We start from the raw sequence: 21,140 nt of genomic DNA on the forward strand, positions 1-21,140 counted from the left end.
TTAAGATACTGTAAAATGCATTATAATTTCTATGTATATTTGCTATTTGTCATAACTTTAGCTATCTGTTTTAAAGTTAAGCTACTTCTGATGTTGACTGTTAACCACTAAAATGATACTTTACTAGTGATTACTTTTTTAATTAAGCCCATGTATTAGCTATAAAGCCACTTGAGTGCATTGTAAATAAAACGGTGTAATAATGAAGTGCTTTAATTACACTCCCTGAAGTATGCATAGTTCTCAGTAAATTTTTTTTATTTAAATTCTTAACATGTTCCCTTTTTTTTTCTTCTGAAAAGCAGTTTGAATTGCTGTAAAGATGGAGTTCCAGCCTTTAAAGTCATTTGAGCAAATTCCATGGCTGTTCTCTAGTTAGTGAGTTTTCACAGCGTTTGCAGCAAGCTAATTGCTTCTGCTAATAAATAATCTAAAATCGATGCTGACAGCAGTTAATTGGCACAGAGACTTTATTCTGTAAAGCACTTGGCTAACGACCTTCCTTAAATTAATAGCATTAAGTGCTATGAGGAAATAAATCTAAGGAATTGCCTGTCATGTGCTTGTCATGTCTAATAACTTCCAATAATGATGGCTGATAGATTTTTGCACATTCCATTATTGAAGTTGGTGCATGTAATTATTCTCCTCATTATATGTAAACAATTAGCAATATTTGGTGTTTCCTTGCAATAAAGCTGTTAAATACAAGTAGCCCGTTAGAGTTGCTAAACTTTTGGAAGGAAAATTACATGTCCATTGTATGCACCAAATCTGCAGTTATCTGAACATGTTATGTGAGTTACATCTGAACATGACTCATTGAGTAGAGCTTCACAATTTGGTAACTTCTGTATGTTGGTTGTGAATAGGTGTGTGAAGAAAATGCTGAAAGAATTCTGTTTTGATATGTGGACCCTTTTGTTTCCAGCTTGAGGAAGTGATGGAGAAGGAAACATACAAGACTGCTAAACTAATTCTTGAAAGGTTTGATCCAGAATCAAATGCAAAGGTAAGAATTTTTATTGATAGTGAGTTAATGTAAAAGGTACCATGGAGTTGTACATTCAGATAATGTTATTTATAATTAATTGGCAGGAGGCTGAACTGCCATCTGCTGGAACATCTGCAACCTCAAGACCTGGACAAGGTAATAGCCCTGTAAAATGGCTGCTCTTTAGCAGAGATGCTCATCTGTCATCGCAGTTTCCACTTTTGGAAGTCTCTCTGTAATAAAATTTGTAGATTGATTGACCTTTATTTAGGGTTAATAGACTGTTTATTATACTATGCCTGTGGATGTTCCTTATTTTTTCATAGAGTAGATCTGTTAGTAAATACTGATGCTCTTCTAGGCAATGTTAGCATCAACATTACACAGTGATGCATTAAAATCAAGTTCTTGTGTCACATACTTGTTTCATATGAATACTAAATGGCTGTGAAATCTAATACTGTGTTCCTTGACTTAATTTTCCAGTTATGCTACATTATCTGTTTAGTCAGATATTTCATAATGCAGCACTTAAATTACTTTTCTATGGCAGATGGGTTGATTTCTCAAAGCTAGTGCAGAAGTGGTGTTAGGTAATAAAAATGAATTTCACTAGTTTGTCACAAACAAAATATACTTGGATTTTCCTTAAAGTTGAGTGTAACATGCTGTATTGTATTATTAACAGTATTGTTAATATGCTTATTAACTGTAGCATTTTCAGTCTAAAGGCCACCCGGTATAGTGTTAATGAAGGTGGCTTGCTTACTTGCTTTGAGACAGTCTAAAGAGTTTTTTGCTGTTTTAACCAACTCAGACCTGTGGGGGTTCATACTCAAAATAAACTGCAGAATCTGATGTACGTAATTTCCCATGGAAGAAACGCTGCTCTGGAACATAGACAAAACTTAAGAGTTTTAACATAATTCTTGGATGAGAGATAGACAAGCCTGTATTTCTTTCATTTTTCATTCTTGAAATACTGTTTTTGTAGGTGCACAGCGCTTGTATTTGTGCTGTTTGGCTTTATTTTCTGAAATGAGGAGACCTGTTTTCTCAGTAGTCCTTGTTTTGTATATGCAGTAATTCATTAATTCAATTTTTAGATATCAAAAGTGTTAGCTTATTGTTTTTCATGCTAAATATCTGCCCCAAACAAATACACTGCATGGCACAGAACCTAACTTAACTTACTACAACTTACTAGATGGTGCCTTATTGTGGTTATGGTATAACTTACTGTATATGACATACAGCAGAATTAGTAATTTGAAATTCATAAAATAGCTGATAAGTGAACATCTATACTTCCTTAGACTTCTTTTGTCTCAGTTTGGAGGCAAGCTGATCAGGGAGCAGAACTCGTTACCTTAAGCACTGGATAGATAATGACCAGTCAGATTGGACTTAAAGTTGTACGCAGCAGTTGGTGGAAGGTTAGTTGGTATATGGTTAACTTGCAAGTTGAAATAGAAACTCACACATCTAACAAATTATTTAGTTCAAAGATTTTTATCATTCAGCTTCGCATAGTAGTTAACTCTCAGAAAACCACTGGTGATAGAACTAGAGGGAATGGCTTCAAGCTGTGCCAGGGGAGATTTATATCAAATAGTACTTTTCTGAAAGAGTGGTCGAGTGCTGGAATGGCTGCCCAGGGAGTTGGTGGAGTCACCGACCCTGGGGGTGTTCAAGGAGCATTTGGATTTTTGTGTTGAGGGATGTGGTTTAGTGAGTACTATTGGTGAAAGGTAGTTGGTTGGGCTGGATGATCTTGTAGGTCTTTCCCAACCTTGATGTTTCTGTGATTTCTGAGAGTTTGAACTTATCACAGTGAAGAAATGAGACCCTGCGTTGATCATTCAGCAGCTTCATTGTGTGCTGCTTAGCTCTTTTCAAAGTTTTTGTGATTTTTTGATGCACTTGTTAATTAATACAATTCATCTCTTAAAATTACAGTTAGTCTCGATGTTTGCTATTAGAAAATCCTGGAAATTCAGAAGGAGGGGAATTTGAAAACTGAAGTGTGATTTTTATGTTTTCAGTGCTTTGAGGGGTGGAGTTAATGTTCAGAACTCTGTCCTTATGAAGAAAATAAAGTAAGTGGGGAAAAAAAAACACAATAATATCCTGTTGTTACCTGTTCCCTTCAATGTGCTGATACAGCTGTTAGCAGTGCTCTGTAATTGAGATCGCTGCATGACCTGAATTTAAAAACAGTGCAATAACAGATGGTTGCAAGTTGTGGGTTGGGTACAGACACCAAGGATAAAGAAATTCTTGGTTCATCTTTGCCATTAAAGCCAACAAGTTTGTGAACTATGTCTTGACTGGCATTGTGCTGTAGATATTTTAAAAACAGTGTACACAAATCAAGTTTTGAAGTGAAGGAGAAATAAAATACCTTTGCTCTTAAAAGTGAAAGATACAGCTGTCTCACCAGTAGCAATATCTCTATAAACCTGCAAGAAATCATACTGAACCATCAGTTGGGAATAGCCATTTTAATCTATCTGCTTATGTATGAGTATTGTTCAGTGCCAGTAACTGAGGGGTCAACGCACCTGAATTGAGGGAACTTAGCACACCTGAAGGATAAAAGGCCCATTTTCAAGTTACTCGTCTGTCTTCTTACAGATAATTTACAGATGGAAAGTATTCATTTATGGGGGGGGGGGGGGAAGGAGGTGAAGAAACCTTTGAAAACTGCAAAACTTAATTCAAACTACTTCATCAGTTGCTATATATTGTTAGAACAGAGACAAAATGGACACTTTCTTCAATTAACTCGTGGGACTTTCATTATGGAAACCTGAAAGTTTACAAGAGGTTCGTAATTAACATGCAATATATTATTTATAGATGATTTATACTTTTTGGGCAGAATTTTACAAGCTGCAAATGAGTAAATGAAGAGAGTAGTTGTTCTAGTGCGGGTTAATTTGAAATGTTGCTAGTAAAATCTCTCACAAAAATCTCTCAGTGTTGGTGAGACGTTTATCGTAGATAAATTCTCAATTGAAATTCAATTTCTGACACAGGATTAGTTTTAAAAGTAGGAACATGTTACCAAGGAGACCTTTAAGGAATTTCTGCAACCTCACCAATTTATCCTGTTATGCAGATCTAGAACAGTTTAAATGAGGGGACACATTGTACTTGCTAATACCAACTTCAAAGCATACAGAATCTTCGTACTTGTTGGGTGATCTAAACTGCAAGATGAAGTGTCAGTTAATGCAGCAATGTGCATGATAACGTAGAAGGGGAAGCTAATAATGTGTTCTGCTTAGTAGGAAACTGAGCTAGGTAGAATTTTTTTTTTTTTTTTTTTAGTAAGACTGGTTGCAGTCTTCTGACTGTGGATGATGATATTTTTCTTCCTTTTGGTGTACACTAATGCTATATATATATATACACACACACACACACACACACACACACACACACACACACACACACAGATTAGTAGGCCAGAACATAGCCTACATGTTGCAGTTTCATAGCACTAGGTGTTGGCAATTGACCTAACTGAACTTTTGTTTGACCTGATGCTCCAGTGATAGCAACTCTTCCTTGGCTAGTGTAAGCTCATGTTACATGCTCACCACCCCCCATAGCACATACGAAAGCTTAGTGTGGTACAGAGGTTGCTCCTTCAGACTTCAGCACACCCATCTCCCCCTGGCCATCCAGTTGCTAATGAGTTTACTAACTTGCTGGGAGCTGACACTCCAGCCTGCCAGAAACTCAGCAGTCTCTCCAATCTTGAAACTCAGGGAGTTGAATTGAACGTCCAAGCCAAATGTTAAATGCTTTATTTTATTTTTTAAAGATAAGCAAGTTCAGTCAAAATATTGTGGGTGCTGGGGACTAGTTTTGGAGGCTATTGGTTAGTGTCTGGTGTAGCCATTTTGGGAGTACAGTTTTAAGATTAAGCCATCATATTCTAACAGTGTTAATGTCTGGAGTCCTGAAGTGAGGGTTAATTTCGAAATACTCTACTGTAAATAATTAAATTGAATGTTCTTTGGAGGTAACATGATATAGATAGGATGAGAAATAGTTCAGTGGTTGCTATTCCTGGTCACTGATCCTACCTTGCTTTGGTGAACAAACTTGTATATAAATGTAATAGAACTTCAAAATGTCATGACTCGATTAAAATATCTAAACCATAATATATTACTGGGATGATATTCCTTTTTTTTGTTAATGAGAGCTTTGTCTTGGTGGAAGAGAAGCTGAAGAAACATATAAAAATGTTCTTAGAAATAATAGTAACTCAGTGGTCACAGATTGAGATCAAAGTAAAAGTATGTGAATGATGTAGTAGAGTCTTTTCCTGCTTTGTGACAATCCAAACATGTGGCTTGTTGGTACATTTATTGAAAAGAGGGAACAGAACTGTATTACCTATTTAAGATTAGCAGTGTAATATTTTGTTGTCATTCTAGACTTTTATTTTATACAATCTGAAAGTTTCTTAATAGCACTGGATACTTAACCTGGATATTTTAGGCAATGACTGAATAGTTTTTATTCCCATGGAAAATGAAATGCTTGGAAGTGTGTTTAAATCATAGAGTAAAACAGAAATAACAGGTTCCATCTGTGCTTTCTGGTTGGAATTTATCTGTTTATCTGTCCAACTTTCTGCTTTAGAGTACAAGATTATAAGGTAAGCATCTGCTAATTTTCTTCTGGAAGTCTTTTACCCCAAGTACACAGTTAATGATCGTTACTATTAAAAACATAGCATTCTGTACAGGCTGTGTTTCTATGATATGCTCAACCATTCAGTGGCAATCTTTAGTTATAGGCCTTTCTGGTTTTATTTGACTCGGTTATTTCTGGCTGATTAAAATAGCAGGCTAGTGATATTAACGTACTTATTTTTTGCTTATAGTGTTAGATGTTAAAATAAGTATGTGCATATCTTGTCAGAAATTCGTCAGAGGACTGCAGCTCAAAGAAATGCTTCTACACCCACACCTGCTACTCCTAAGCAAGGCTCTCCAAAATCACTTGTTTTGGCAACACCATCTCCTAATCAGCAGAGGGATGCATCTGCTCTTACTGGACAACCAGAAAGAACTGCTGTGCCACCCTTGCAGTCAAACATTCTACCAAGACGCCCTGGATCCCCAGCTACTTCAGTGCCTGGAATGGGTAAACAGAATGCTTACTGTTATTTACAGTTTATATTGTTTTTTCTGGTTACCTATAAAATAGGCCATTTTCAGACAGTATGGAAATGGCATTTCATTTGGAAATTGCAGAGCAGTTATCTGATTAAGCAGGAGTTCCATATTCAATTAGCTATAACTCTTTACAGCTGGCACCTCTTGATGCTGAAACCTATTGCCTGAGCTCATTTAACTGTTATGGCTTCTTTGTTTAAATGGCAATAAAACTTTGCAGTGTTCTGTAGTCAACAATATAGCATACCTTTTTATGTTCTTAGTTTAGAAGAACTCTACAGTTGTATAAATCAGATATAGAGGAGAACAGTTTCTGAACACATTCATGTTTCTGACTAAACCCTGCACATATTTTTTTAACATGCATCTTGACATTTATTTAAATTTTTACTTCAGCAGGTATACTCAGGCAATCTATATTCATAGATTTAAAGTATGAAATACCAAATATGCTAGAAGAATTGTCTGTGTTGTATCTGGATTTTTTTCTAAAATTGCACGTTAGTTTGGTGCAATAGTCAAAAGTTTACCAGCAGGTCAAAATCCTGTAGAAATGAATGCTCCTTAAAACTTGGTTTCATATTCTGGAAGTATTTTTCCTTTTGTTTCTGGTTTCCTGTTGTGAAGGAATGAACTTAATTGAATTGAGCATGTGCCATTTGGTTTAGGGAGGGATGCTAAAATTTGGGAGATTTTGAGAGAAGGAGAGGTTTTGTTCTGCTCATTGAAGGTGAATCAGTAGGGGTCAGATCCAGGGTCTGTTTTTTGTAAATTGTTGCAGACATTTGTTGCAGAATGTTTGGCAAGTTGGATCTCAAGACAGTGGAGGAGATCACAATCTCAAAAATATAGATTCCTTAGAGTTGGGAGGGACCTTTAAAAGCCACCTAGCCCAACTCCCTTGCAGTGGAACAGGGACACCACAGCTACGTCAGGTTGCCCAGGGCCTGATCTGGCCTCACCTTAAAAGTTTGCAGGAATGGGGCATCCACTGAATCTCTAGGTGACCTGTTCCAGTGCCTCACCACCCTCACTGGAAGAAGGCTTTTTCCATATATCCACTCTAAATCTACCCTCTTTGAAACCATTTCCCCTTGTGTCACCACAGATCCTTCTGGAGAGTCTGTCCCCTTCTTTCCTGTAGCTCCCCTTCAGATATTGAAAGGTCTTCCTCAGGTCATGTTGGAGCCTTCTGTTCTCCAGGCTGAATAGTCCCAGCCCTTTCAGCCTGTCCTTGTAGGAAAGGTGTTCCATTCTATAGATTATTTTTGTGGCCCACTTCTGGATGTGCTGCAACATGTCTATGTCTCTTCTGTACTGAGGAATTCACATCTGGCTGTAGTACTCCAGGTAAAGCCTCACCAGTGCAGAGTAGAGGGGTAGAATCAGCCCTCATGACCTGCTGGCTGCACTTCTTTTGATGCAGCCCAGGGTACAACTGGCTTTCTGGGCTGCGAGGGCACATTGTTGGCTTACGTCCAGCTTCCCATCCATCACTACCCTCAGGTCTTTTTTGGTAGGGCTGCACTCAAACCTTTTGTCCCTGAGCTTGTATTTGTAGTGAGGGTTGCCTCGGCCCAGGTGTAAGACCTTGCACTTGGATTTGTTGAACCTCATGAGGTTCACCTGGGCCCACTGCTTAAGCCTATCTAGATGCCTCTGTATGGCACGCCATCCACGTCATTGAAGGTGGCGTGGTGACTACATCAGCTAATTTCCTTAAATTCTGGGATGTGTCTCATCAGGACTCGTATTCTTGTGGATGTTAAAGTTCCTCAAGTGGTCATGGGGATGCAACTTGCCAAGATTCTTTTCAGCACCACTGTAATTTGGTGCAGTGTTCATGAGTAGCGATCTGTTTACTGCGCTTTGTTAAGCCTTGTTACTGCTTAGTAATTGTTTACCTTTATTATGAAACTGCTAAATTTGTTTTTATCCCTGAAGTGAACTATAATGGCAAGATATTAATACTTGATTATCTTGAAGTACTGTAAATTAGCTTCACACACCAAGGAAGTGGTCATTTGGGTTCAAAAAGTGTTTACTGAAACCTGCTTGTTGGAAATTCTTTAATGAGCTTAAAATCACATGTTCCTTCTTGGTTAAGATGCTGGCTTTGTAATCAAGTATCAGCAGTCTGCAAGTTTTCTTATTGGGAAAAAAGACATCATTGGGTACAATGAATAAGCTGGGTGAATTTTAGCCCTTACTTGCAGAAAGGATTTAGAGGAGGAAGAAAAATTAGCTTGTTTAAAAGGACAGTTGCCAAGACTGTTAATTAAAATATTTAATGTGACTTTGACAGTGCTTTGTATGCATGTGCGTTTTTTCTACTTAAACGTTAGTCTGTTGCAGCAGTGTTCTGTTGTATGCTGTAACTGTCAGTGTCAGTGTGGAAGCCTTGTTTTCTCTTGAGTTTTCCCAAACCTTTCAAGCATATAAAATCTTAGTCATGCAGCTGTAGTGGGATGTAAATTCACTATCTGTAAGAGTAATATCATTGCCTGTAAGTTTATGCATGGCTTGCAACAAATGTGAATAGCCTTAATTATCTCTAAAGTAGAGAAGATTAATAATTCATTTTCATTATACTATATTTTGTAGAGGAGAATCAATTTAACGTGTATTACCACGGAGCTCCCATATGTTTGAAAATTAATAACCAGCAGGTAGTTGAGAGTTTGCCAAGCTTTGCAAAAATGACCAGTCTTTCTACAATGATTGCTTTTGATGTTCATATTAATTACTGGTGTCCATAACAGCATGAGAACTAAGATGGTTGGTTTGAGTTATTAGTAGTCAGGTAATTGAAGTTTTCCTTGGAGCATGTTGTAATGCTAGGTTGTTTTACTTAAATTTTACCTTTTTTAACTACTGGAAACTTTGTTATGATATATGAGGCATATAAAAATTTGGTCTTTTGGATATTAATCAGTGTTTGAATACTAACCAGATATTGAGGAAAAAAAAATGGTAGTTTCAATTTTATTGCAGATTATATCAGTCTTCCAAATCTTTGCCGTTGCACTCATATGTTAAACATTGACCATTCGCTTTTTTTTTTTTTTTTTTTAATGGAAGCACTGAGTTTTTTCTTTTTCTTTTTTTTTTGTGAAGCCTTAGGAAATTCAAGTTTCACTTGAAGTTTTCTCTGGCCAGCCTTTGGAAAAAAATCTGTAAAATGTAGGGTTCTGCCTAGTTAACATTGTAGTGAATTTCTTCTGGTAACTGCTTTGAGGTTTTTCTTTGTTTTAAGTACTACTTGTTTGCAGAATACAGGAATATCTTGAGAATGCTGATTTATGTCGCCTGATTTCAGTTCTTTTGTGAAAAGGAGGATGATTTTAAAAACAAAACAAAAAACAAACAAACAAAAAGCTCGATATGTTAAGAATGAAACTATGTGCTTATTGGAGACATGTAAATTGCGATATGTTCTGATCAAATCTTACTGTTTATGTGTAGATCAGGACAAACCATCTAGGTCAGTTTTCAAGAATTGATGAGAAGCATTTTCTTTTAGAAAAAGTACCCTTAATAACGAGATTAATCTCACTCTCAGTGTAGGACTGTGAGAGGACATAGCTCCAAATGTTTGAGACCTACTTTGTGAAACAGTGTTTTTTTTTTTTTTTTTTTTTTTTTTTTTACACCTTAGGAGATGTAGATATATTACTATTGAACTTCAGGTTTACAACTGATTGTAGTGCATTTTGGCTGTGAATCTTCCCTTCGCTTGCATCTGTGAGGTTAAAAGATAAAAGGCTTGAGAGAGAATTGCTGTCGGTTACATTTAATGCTGTTTAAGCAGAATGCCCATCTTAGATCAGCTTATTAAGTGGCAAGAGCTGCTGTGTTGTCTTTGCCTCTGTATACCCATAGCGTACATGTTGCTTCTCTGTGGGTGCTTATGAAGGAATCTCCTCAAAGTTACTGGAAGGAATGACTTCAGCTAGGGGCAGCTAGGGCATGCATAAAAGGGCTACAGAAAAGATAAATTTATCTTCCGTGAAGCTTGAAGTCTGCTCTTTTTTTTTTTTTCTTTTTTCCTTGTAGTGTCTTTCAATTAAATGTCCTTCTGAATTAGTTCAACTAATCCAATCTATGAAACACATTTCCAAGAAAAATACTGGAATAGAGAATCAAAAGCTGAATGTGTGGTCACTGAAAGCCCTTCTAAGCTATGTGTTTTATATAAGTGTTTTTATTGGATATATTGAATAGTTACAAGCCAGAACTCTTCCCTGAGAGAATAGGAGTTGCTTTTTAGGCTTCGAGAATTTTACTCCTAAGGATTAAATATACTCAGTTTTGCATGGCTTCAGATTACCCCACATTCATTTCTTTCTCCTTGGCATTGAGCAAAATCATAGCAACAGGACAAGTTGTCTGGAACTAATGCTGTATGTTGACCCACGAGGCTATAGCATTGTTCAGCTGTAAGTATTTTTTCCTCTGTGATGTGTTAGACGTTTAGTTAATGAGCTGCCAAATATGATTTCAGATGCTGTAGTAGCTTTTTCAACTGCTGAATGAGCTTTCAAGTATAGGTATTAGTCTCTTGGGTTAGTGCGTGTAGCATGGTCTTTGTCTCAGTTAATTGTGTGAGATCCTGGAAGGAACCTCTTCTTATCATTAATGTGGATGAATTCTGGACTGAATAATATGCAGAATCCTTGCTCACGTAAAGAGTCATTTCAGGTCAGAATTCAGAAGGCAGGACTTTGGAGGAAGTGTGTATTCTCACAACAGTGCAAAGTGTTCGAGCTGTAGAGCAGACTGCAGTTAATGTAACCTTTAAAAAGAATCTGAAGGGTTGGGATATAAAGTTAATCTTGAGTAGTAAAAGTGGTCTCAGAAGGATGTGTTCTAAGGTTCTGTCCTTTAAGATGAGAAATCAGATGTTTTCAGTTGGTAGCACTTATTTGAAATTAACCTGATGTGGATGTTGGCTAGTGATTGGACACACAATTAAGAGATTTAACTAAAACTAATTGATCAAGCAGTTTTTCAAACTGAAGCATTGTCTGTAGCCTGCAGGTATAACAATGTGATATGCCAGTTCTGGGAGGCATACATCTTGTTGCATAGAATTACTGTGGATTAAAAGCAGTATTTCCTTTAAAATAGTTACTATTAATTAACAGAGAAGTGGAAGGCAGTATATGTTGCCGTATAATCTGATAAATGTGTTAAATTTTTGAATGTACTGTAACTTATCTTGTGTGTATAAAATGGCTTTTGGCCAGGAGTGTCCTTGATTTGAAATGCTTGCTATTTGAGTGGTCAGTTTTTATTGTATCTGTTCACTATGTCTAACTTCTTCTGTGTCAAGACTAGAAGGGGAGATAGAAGTGTGAATGTAAGTGACATATGGAAATTGGTAGTTTGTGATGGTGTTGAAGCAGACCAGAGGGTTTCAAAATTTGTTGGAAAACAAGTGTGTGCCATTGCTGTGCTGTAATTGCTGTATGTGAACAGAGATGAAGGTGGTAGCACTGAATGTTGTTACTTGTTTTTGAAAGGAGTTCTATTTTGGTAGTAATCAGGCACATACAGAAATATTTCATATCACTGATCTTCTGACTACTTTGACTAAGCACAGGTCTGAAAATATCCAGCTTTCCAACAAATATTAGATTACCAAAGTATCAGATGTCTGGGTATGTTTAATGTGTAGACTGAATACATGCGGTACATATTTTCAGTTAGTTCAGTTCCTGCCTAGGGACTGCAGAAGCCAATGGGTGCTTCTTTGGTAGTGTCCTTACTTATTCTTTTGCTGTTGGATTGATTTTCCCCCTCCCCCCCCAGATTTGTTGGCATGAACTTGGAAAACTACATATGCAGATTTGAAAGTGTGTTAAGAAAACTCAAAAAGGAGCAGCACTTTTCTTAAAAAGTCTATAATTCTCAGTCGTCATTAACTACTATTGATACATTGTTTTCTAGAAATAAATTTAACAATGTGTAAAAGTAAAATGAGTTAATGTAAGCTGAAGGAGAAGGTGAACTTTCAACTGTTGTGGGTTGAGAAAAAAATTAAAGCTTTCCTAGTAAATGAAGGAATATACATTTTATATTGAGTAGGTGGGATTTTAATGGCACTAGCATGCACATGTGATGGATTATATACAACTTAGTTGAAAATCCATTTGATACTTTTCATGTCTTCCTAGGTCTTCATCCTCCAGGCCCTCCTTTAGCAAGACCTATTCTTCCTCGAGAGAGAGGAGTTATGGATAGAGTTATTGAATATTTGGTTGGTGATGGTCCTCAGAACAGGTAAGACATTGCTTAAGGGAGAATGCAAACAGTTGAGTTAGGGAACTTAACCCTTTTTTTATTTAAAAAAAAAAAATAAAAAAAAAATAATCAGAAGGGTCAAGACTGTAAGTATTGCACATTTTTAAAATGAAATGGCTGCTGCTTAGTGCTTCATGATGTCTGTAGGGAAAATGGTAACTACTTTGAATGGTATTAGCCATGATATAGAAGTAATAAACCTTGATACTCAAGTAGGTGAATAAATTGTTCAAGAAACCCAACCATTTATTTATCTTTTCACTTCAACTTTATTACTATTATAAATGCTTTGCCTTCAGAACTGTCCAGACATATCTGAACTCCCATATTAGCTGTGGTCACTAATGTGGTACAAATATTTAAATGGTTTTGATGTTATTTTCTGAAAATACTAGTATTAAAAGTCTATTCAACTATGAACTCTAAATTGTAGCTGTTTCTAAACCAACTTGAAAAATTAAGTATACAGATTTAGTTGGCCTTTAGTATCAATTTCACTGTGCAAATTAATTTTTTAGAGTAAATATCTAAGCTATTGGTGTTTAAAGTAAAATGTTTCTCCTGCTTCAGTGCCTTATTACTTAAAGGTACAAAATTAAGTATTAATGTTTTCTAGGTATGCCCTTATATGTCAGCAGTGTTGTTCTCACAATGGTATGGCTCTGAAGGAGGAGTTTGAATATATAGGTAAGAACTCATCTGTAGACTGTACAGTAGACTGTAATAGCTGGCTTGTTTCATAACAGGCATGTGTGATGCTTCATTTTGACTGTGGCAAAATACTCAACTGACACTGTGAAATGCCAGTTCACACAGGAACAGTTTTATGGTAACTTGCTTCTTTGTATCTAAAGATTCACTTTAAGATTTGAAGAAGTACTTTACTGCAACTTCCAGGACAGGGATTCTGTGCCAAAAAACTACTCAGTAGAAACAAACCTCCTCCAATGCATCCCTGAAAATTGCTTTGAACGGTTCTCAGAAGGGTTTTATGTTCAGAAACGATCTGACACTAAAGTATTCCTTTTTAACCAGAACTTAAAATTTTGCTTTGGCAAGAAGGTCTTGGGGAGATATTGGAAAAGGACTGGGAACAAGCCCTGGGAGGCTATATGTGAATTTATGGCTGACAATAACTTAAGACAGACACGGCTCGTTATTGAACACAGATGTTTTATTTTGCCTTCTTTCTACCACAAGTGTAGGCTTGATGTTTGAAAAATGAGGAAATGCTAGATAAGTCTATTTAATCTTGTTTCTCTTAATTTTGTGAGAAAATATATATCATTTTAAAAGAATGAGATGAAAGTTTCCTCTGAGTCTGAATATATTTAGTCTATATGTCATTCCTTGCTCAAGTGTATTCACAGCTCTGGTGTGCAAGAGATGACCATTTCCCCCCACTTGTGTCTTGGTGAAAATATGTGTTTAACTGTATAAAATGTGTTATGTGGTATACAGTATTTTGGAAGAAAATTGCCTTTTCTTAACTAAGCATCACTGGAGCTGAATGCTCCTCTAAGAGCAAATAGTGAGGAAATGTGTTAGAGTACATGGCATCCTTTTACTTGAAAAACAAGCACAGTGACATCTTAATAAGAAGGTAATCTGCCAGCTTAGGTCTTCTGTAGGAAAGAATAGAACAGCATGTGACAACAATTCACGGTACTGATTTGCATTATTTTTTTTGTCGTCTAATATTTCACAATTATGGGCAAAAATATCCATACTGAAGTGCAGCAGAGCTGAAAGCAAACAGGTATTTAATAAGTAAATGTGTGCTGAAGGGAAGGAAAAAAAGCTAAATAGAACACTTGTAGAAATTTGATGGGAATATGCTTAGGTGTTGGTAGTCATTTAATTGTCTTTATAGTATTTTGGACAGTCAAGATATTGTGCGGGGGTAGGGTGAAACGGTGAAATCGGTCAGTGAGGCTAATTACTGGATGTGCTTTTGTGCAGCATTTAGGTGTGCCTACTGCTTTTTCCTGAATCCTGCAAGAAAAACGAGACCTCGGGCTCCACGGCTACCAGACTTCAATTTTGAAAAAAAGCAACTTCCAGAATTGCAGTCGGAAACAGAGCGTCCAGAATCAAGAGAGAGAGAACCGCAGGGGAATCGGCAGACAGCAGGTACGTGCTCACCTCGCCAAGTCTGCTCTTATTTAATGCCCAGTGAAATTGCCATTTCCCATGCATGCAGCTATTGAATGTGCCAACTGTTATTGATATGAAGTCTGTATGTTTGTCTTTACTGTACGTTGGGATTTCTCTACCTGGGTGACTTTTTTTCTATAGAAATAGCTTCACAAGTAGGTACAGTCTATAATTTTTCCAATCTTTTTGTTCCTGCTTCTAGCTTAACTTGTTGATGCTGCTGTTTTTTGTCCCAAACTCCAAAGTTTCTTGATATCATGCAGTATGTTCAGCACAAATGATATCACAGCAAAATTATTTATACTGTTGTTACTGATAAACACATGGAAAACAGCACTGTAAATAAATTAAGGAGGGAATACATCTCGAAGTGGTTAACTTCAACTGTGTTCAGCAGGTCATTTGATTAAGTTGCATTGGAATTACTGCCTTTGTTCCTTTTGCTGTTTTCCTCAGGGCAGGAAAATCTAGTAAAAACCTCCTTGTTTAAAATCAAGGAGTTCAAAGACAAATTGTCAATTTTAATTTAACATAGTTCCTTTTGAGACATTTTATAGTCTGCAGATACAGTAGGCATCTGGTGTACAGCCAACAGGAAGATGCAGTGTTTTAAAAGACTTTGGAAATTATAATTCAGAACTAAAGAATCTCTCTACTTGCATTTTGCATTGGTTCAAATCAGGGAGTATGTTGGAAAAAGTTATGAGATGGTACAGACCTGATATTCAGACTGGAAGTTCATCAGATTGTAACTGTCAGATTGTGACAGAATACTTGTTTACTCTTTAACACTAAGTACAAAATGGCATGGGAATGCTGATTAAGACTGGTAGGGAAGGCTTATCATCTCTGTGGGTGCAGTCTGATGAAAGGTGCATTGCAGGGAAAACTTGCTTGACTTCTTTTCCTGTCAAAGCAATGCTTGTGACAGGGCAGCTTTCCTCAGCTAGTTTCAGTGTAGTTCCCCAGCCAGTTATTGGCTCACCTGAAAGGATGATGTATCGTGGAGCAACATACAGGAGGGAAGAAATTCCTTCTGACATAGATTGAGAAGCTCCACATTCAAGTATTTATTAAGACAGCATATTTTATTTCTCTCCCCTTGTGTTTGCCAGCGTGCCACAGTTTACAATCTGCTTTATGTATGTAGATATAGCTGTCTAACAGTTTTATTCACACAACTGAGGAGATGGAGAACTATGGTCGAATGGCAGCAAAGATAAGTGTACTTGACTACTTAAATGTACTTTTATGATAATAGCATTGAAACAAGAACTAAATCATGTGTGAAGCCAAACCATGCAAATTTCACCTCTGCCCTCTAATTATCTGATCTTTTCAGTGAATAGTGGATGGACTGATAAATTCGTGGCTACTTTTAAAGGCAGAAGATTGTTGTAGAAAAGATAGTGGTTGTTAATGGTGCCTTCAAAACTCAGGCTTTCTTTTTCTGTATGAATCAAATGGAGAAGCTCCTGCTTCTTGGAGATATGTGCCTTGAGGACATCTGAATAATGTTCAGCTGCAGCCTTTTAGAGCTTTTGAGAGAGGGTGTGCTAATTAAGCTAGTATTATCTTTGAAGTAATGTTTATCAAACTATACTTTTAATGGGTCTGAGCTGTTGAGTCAGTTTATAGATGTTGTTAAAAAAAAAAAAAGCTTTAAGAATTAGTGTGGGTTTTTCATTAGGCAGTTGAAATGTGGGAGTGAAAATTCTGTGAAATACTTCTTTTTTCTGAAAGTAGAATTTTCAAGTAAAAATGGCTTTCTTTTTTTGTAGAAGTGATATTTTTGATTTACCTTTTAACACTGAAAATTACTTTTTTTTACCTGGTTGTGATCTTCATATTTTGGTGTGCTTCTTTAACTTAAAACAACAACAACAACAAAAAACCAACAAAAATTAAACCACTGTGGGGGTCATTCCCTACTTAGCTTTTCCTGCTAAGAAGTATATGCTGAAACTTTTGGAGGAGAAATTAGAACTTGGTGCATTGACTTTTGTTTCTATGTGGTTTAAATGCCTGAATCTTTTCTGAATATTTCATCTACAGAGTATGAACCATTCTGTTTTGATAATTAGTAAGCAGCCAGCATAGAGCATGCGTTAATATTTAACCTAACTAATATCTGAAGCATGTCTTGCTGATATAATATATGCTATCCTGTCTGTCGCTGTGCATAACTGCCTGTGTCCTGCCACAAAGTAATGTCTTACGAATGAGAAAATATCATTTTCAGTAAATCACTTTTTCCATCAGAACCCTAATTTGAAGCATAACTCTGCTTACTGACAGTTGGGCTGTATTAATAAATGAGCATCTTCCTTGATTGTAATTTTGAGTTGTGAAGGTATAGCTCTGGGGAAGCCTTTTGTTCACAGTGGTAATATAAATGCTGTCATGGCAAGAATAGAATATCTTCGCTTGTGATGTGAACAAACGTTAACATCAAGAAACCAAACTCACCACAATATTGACAACACAGGGATATCCAACACTTATGTACAATTTGTTTAAACCATAGCTATATAGCTTGAAGAAACTGCAGACTAATGAGATACAGAAGTGCTATAAATGTTTTTTTTACCATCAGCTACTTTACTAATGAATGGAGCATGAAGCTCAATCTTTTTTCTGCTGTGTGCTTGCACAGTGAAGCATGCTACATGGTACTTCTATAGATAAGAGATCTGAAGAATGGTTGTGTGGAGTGCTACTGGCACTGAACCTTGGCCTTTGTAATCCTCTGGAAATATGAAGTCATCAGCTGTCAGTCTGATGCCGATTACTGGCACAAACATTGTTTTGCTATTCAGCTGTGTAACTTAGGAGATTTTAGTACCAGAATGAAACCAAATACTTGAGTTCTTAAGAAAAGAATTGATCTCAATTTTTTTTGTTTTTTCCTATCAAAGGCAGGTCTCTTATGAACATCTTAAAGTATTCATGTTTGGATCTTATACTGGGGGTAGAAACACACCATGAATTACTTTCACCTTTGTGGTTAATTCTGCCTTCCCTGTGTTAGGTGCTTCTGCTCTGTTCTTGACGTAGACTTATCATATAGCAACGTTTTGAATGTTGAAATTGCAGTTTGACAGCATGAGTATTTTGTAGTGAATATCTGTTACTGATGTTAGATGCCTTTGAACTTCAGATTTCATTGTAGCCATCAGGAGTTTATGAAGATAACTTGTGATCTCCAGGTTTGCATGGTGTTCCCTGGCTGTCTGAATATTCTACAGTTATTTAATGCTCTTGGCATATAGCAACTGTTAGTATGTTTGAGAAGATTTCTATTTACAAGGCAGATGCCGAAACTTGGTTTGCACTTCAATGGAAGCGTTCACAGTGATACTGTTCTCAAAAAATAATTCTATTCTGAGCATATGCTTGAGTTGTACCAAAATTAGAGCTTAGCTTTGGGCAGGTATTTCAAATGGAGCAGAAACATTAGGATTAGAACTGGTAGAAGATAAAACTAAGGAGTAAGTTGGTCAGATGGTCTGTTTACTTGCTTTTTTTAATAATAAGTGGCCAAATTCTGCTTGAGATTTGGCTTGCTTCTTTATTAAATATGCTTTGCTTTCACAGGACAGTGTGAATATGGTATATCTTTGTAAGCCAATTTGTCACTTAAAATATGTGAATTTCTGCCTGCTGTGTTTTGTCTGCTATCTGGTTAACATGGCTAGAGTTCTGTGATTTTGAGGCAGACCTGGATCAGCTTACCTGGAGTTCAATGACTTGTTCACAGTTCTTAGTTTCAAAATTCCATTGTTTTTGTCTGTAGCATGACTATTCAAATCTTCTACTCAATGTGGTAGTGATGCAATATTGTGATTATCACAGGTTATACAATGAAGTACCCTCTAAGAAGAGGGTTAGATGAACTCGTTATGTGTGAAGTACACGTGCTCTGTAAGCATTAAGCAGAGATGGTAGGAAAGAGGGAACTACTGAAGCCAAAACCAGGGCTTTTATAAAGTTGCAACCATAAAGTTCTTAAACTTGCCTTAAAACATCGTAGAGCTGTTTGCTGTTGCTTGTGCACAGCTGCATTCTTCAATTAAATCTGGGATTTGTGATTAATCATCAAGAATGCTACCTTTCTGTGATCATCTTCAAGTTTACTTAAGGAGCTTTTTCTTAGCTACTGTTCCTACAATAATTTAAGGCACTCGGTATGAAGTTAAAATTCAACTAATCAGTGCATTTAAAATGGAATCACTGTGTATATTCAATAAAGATTTATCATATTTATAAGTGAGTTAGCAGTACCATTTCGTATGACTGCTATGGCTTCCTGTTTAAAGAACCTGCTCTTTAGTTCCTTAGCGTTGTCAGACCTTTAATTATTGTACTAACTTTCCAGGTAAGGTTTTCCTTTTCAAACTGAGAGTTTCAGCAGCTTCACGAAGTTTCTTTAAAATTCAGTGAGAGAAAAAGTCGAGTAAAATAACTGACTGTTTTCTTTAGGGAAAGTGCCTCTATTTTTTGGTAGGTTGAAAACAAGGCAGTTCTGCAGAATGCTGAGCATTGTTCAGTTAAGGGCTGCAGGAGCGAGCAGACAAGTGATGGTTGGGTTATGCTGTAGGAGAATTGAGGGCATGCAGTTCTTTTCCTCCCATCCTCTACTTTCTTTGTCACTCGAGCTTCAACAGCTGCAGTAAAGATCTAACATAACTTAAGTGTGGAGGGGCTGGAGCAAGAAAAGGCATAAACTCATTTGTAGTATCTGAGACTGAAGAAAAAAAGCAGAGGTGAGACAAGTAGCAAGATCAAGAATATTCAGTTTTTTATTGGCAGTTCTCAGATGTTGAACTAGATTGTTCTATTTTCTTCTAATTTTCTAATTACCTGACCTGGCTCCTTATGTTTAAAGTAGTTTCCACCAAGTAGAATCTTTTAGAATGTATTTGTATGGAGGTTCAGCTTGAAAAAGCTATACAGTTTGTATTGCTTCCATTACCAAGAATAAAGAAACTGAATTACCATAATGTCTACTTGTAACAATCTCTCACATGAAATGAACAAGCCCAGAAAGATTCTGTTGAGTATGAATGTTCACAAATAATATGTAGTATTTTCAGTGGGGTCTGAACTCTTTTCCACAGCAGTTTCTTTTTTCTTGATAGTTTTACCTTTGGCAGTTGAGAACTTTATGTAATGAAACCTGTATATATGTTTGCAAAATATTTTCATATGCACTTTAGAAATATTAGCTGTTTGCTATTTCTGAAAATAGGTATTGGATTTCTTTTTTTCCCACAGAATCTGAAGAAGTGGCTCAGCTCACTGAGTCAAATGAGACGGATGAGAAAGCACCAAGTGCTGAGCAGTTGAATGATAGTCTTGTTGAAGAAACTGAAAAAGAAGCAGCAGAAAATGCTTCAACAACTGAAGACTCTGTTTCAGATTCTGCTATTTCAACTGAACAAAGTGAGGAATCCTTAATGAAAGCAGAATAAAGTACTTCAAGTGCCTTCTGTAGCTAGTTTTTAGCTTTGTTCATGCCTGTTGTTACTATTCAGGTGAGCTTTTTTAAATGGTACAACTTAAAAATCTCGCTTGAGCTTGAAACTGCCTCAACTGCCACTGTACGTCAAAGCTTTGTGTAAAAGTGGATATTGTAAATTAAGCATGTCTTTAAGTTAACTCACAGAATGTATAGTTGGTTGAAGTCTAACAGTCATAGACGTAGTTCACTATGCATATTTGAAAAACTGAACTTTTAAGTTTTATTAAAGGTGACCCATAACTTGGCATCTCTTTAGCCGTTAACGAACAACTACTGGCCCACAGCTGATTTGGTCTAGTGAATTTAGTCTGGTGAACTTAGATACCTTTTAATGTTTCCCTACTGAAGTAAATTGAGTACATCTTAAATACAGATGTTTACAAATTGAAGTGTCATCGGACATTTGACTTAAGTATATGGAAAGTGTCATTACAGTAGTGTTGATGTTATTCACAGTTTAACTTTTTGATAGAATTCAATTAAATGACACTCAAAAATTGTATCTCCTTTGGTATTTGCATTGCAGATGAACCAGAGGCGCATACATACAGTTCTGTTTTGTGTTTACATAAAATATAGAAAGTCTCTGCACTTGATTGTACTTGAATACGAAGCACTATTTATACCTGTAAAATAATGACAAGATATAAGTGAATCTTGTGCCTTTGTGTATTTTGTTAAAGGAAAATAAAGATGTCTAGCAGCAAACTTGCATTGTGGTTCCTAGAACGTTGTATCCATGCAGTTGTTCCATTGACTGCTTCAGAGGGTTTAGAAAAGCTGTTAAAGATCACAGAATAAGAGTGGTTTGTGTTTGAAGGGACTTAAAGATCTAGTGTCAACCCATATTTTTGTAGAGAAGGGTCTATGTTTAACTTTGTAATTTTTCAAGGGTTTAAAGTTATGGTACATGAGATCAATTTTCAAGTCAATTCAGGCTTGGGGATATATATAT

At 36.4% G+C, this 21,140-nt stretch overlaps 1 protein-coding gene across 5 annotated transcripts in view; it reads left to right on the top strand.

Moving 5' to 3' along the window:
* The window catches only part of LNPK (lunapark, ER junction formation factor), a 39,084-nt gene extending 18,191 nt beyond the window's left edge, over positions 1–20,893 (top strand). For all 5 annotated transcript variants that reach the window (XM_042822109.1, XM_042822113.1, XM_042822112.1 and 2 more), the window contains exons 7-13: positions 932–1,012; positions 1,099–1,150; positions 5,942–6,166; positions 12,378–12,483; positions 13,121–13,191; positions 14,467–14,637; positions 19,939–20,893. In XM_042822109.1, the coding sequence (XP_042678043.1) occupies positions 932–1,012; positions 1,099–1,150; positions 5,942–6,166; positions 12,378–12,483; positions 13,121–13,191; positions 14,467–14,637; positions 19,939–20,135 (903 nt within the window). In that variant the 3' untranslated portion in view covers positions 20,136–20,893. The remainder of the gene's footprint in view (positions 1–931; positions 1,013–1,098; positions 1,151–5,941; positions 6,167–12,377; positions 12,484–13,120; positions 13,192–14,466; positions 14,638–19,938) is intronic.
* Positions 20,894–21,140: the final 247 nt, after the last annotated feature.

The sequence above is a fragment of the Centrocercus urophasianus genome, unplaced genomic scaffold, assembly GCF_019232065.1.
Source record: "Centrocercus urophasianus isolate 14NV4802_14NV808 unplaced genomic scaffold, USGS_Curo_1.0 seq_20, whole genome shotgun sequence".
In the NCBI taxonomy this organism is placed as follows: domain Eukaryota; kingdom Metazoa; phylum Chordata; class Aves; order Galliformes; family Phasianidae; genus Centrocercus; species Centrocercus urophasianus.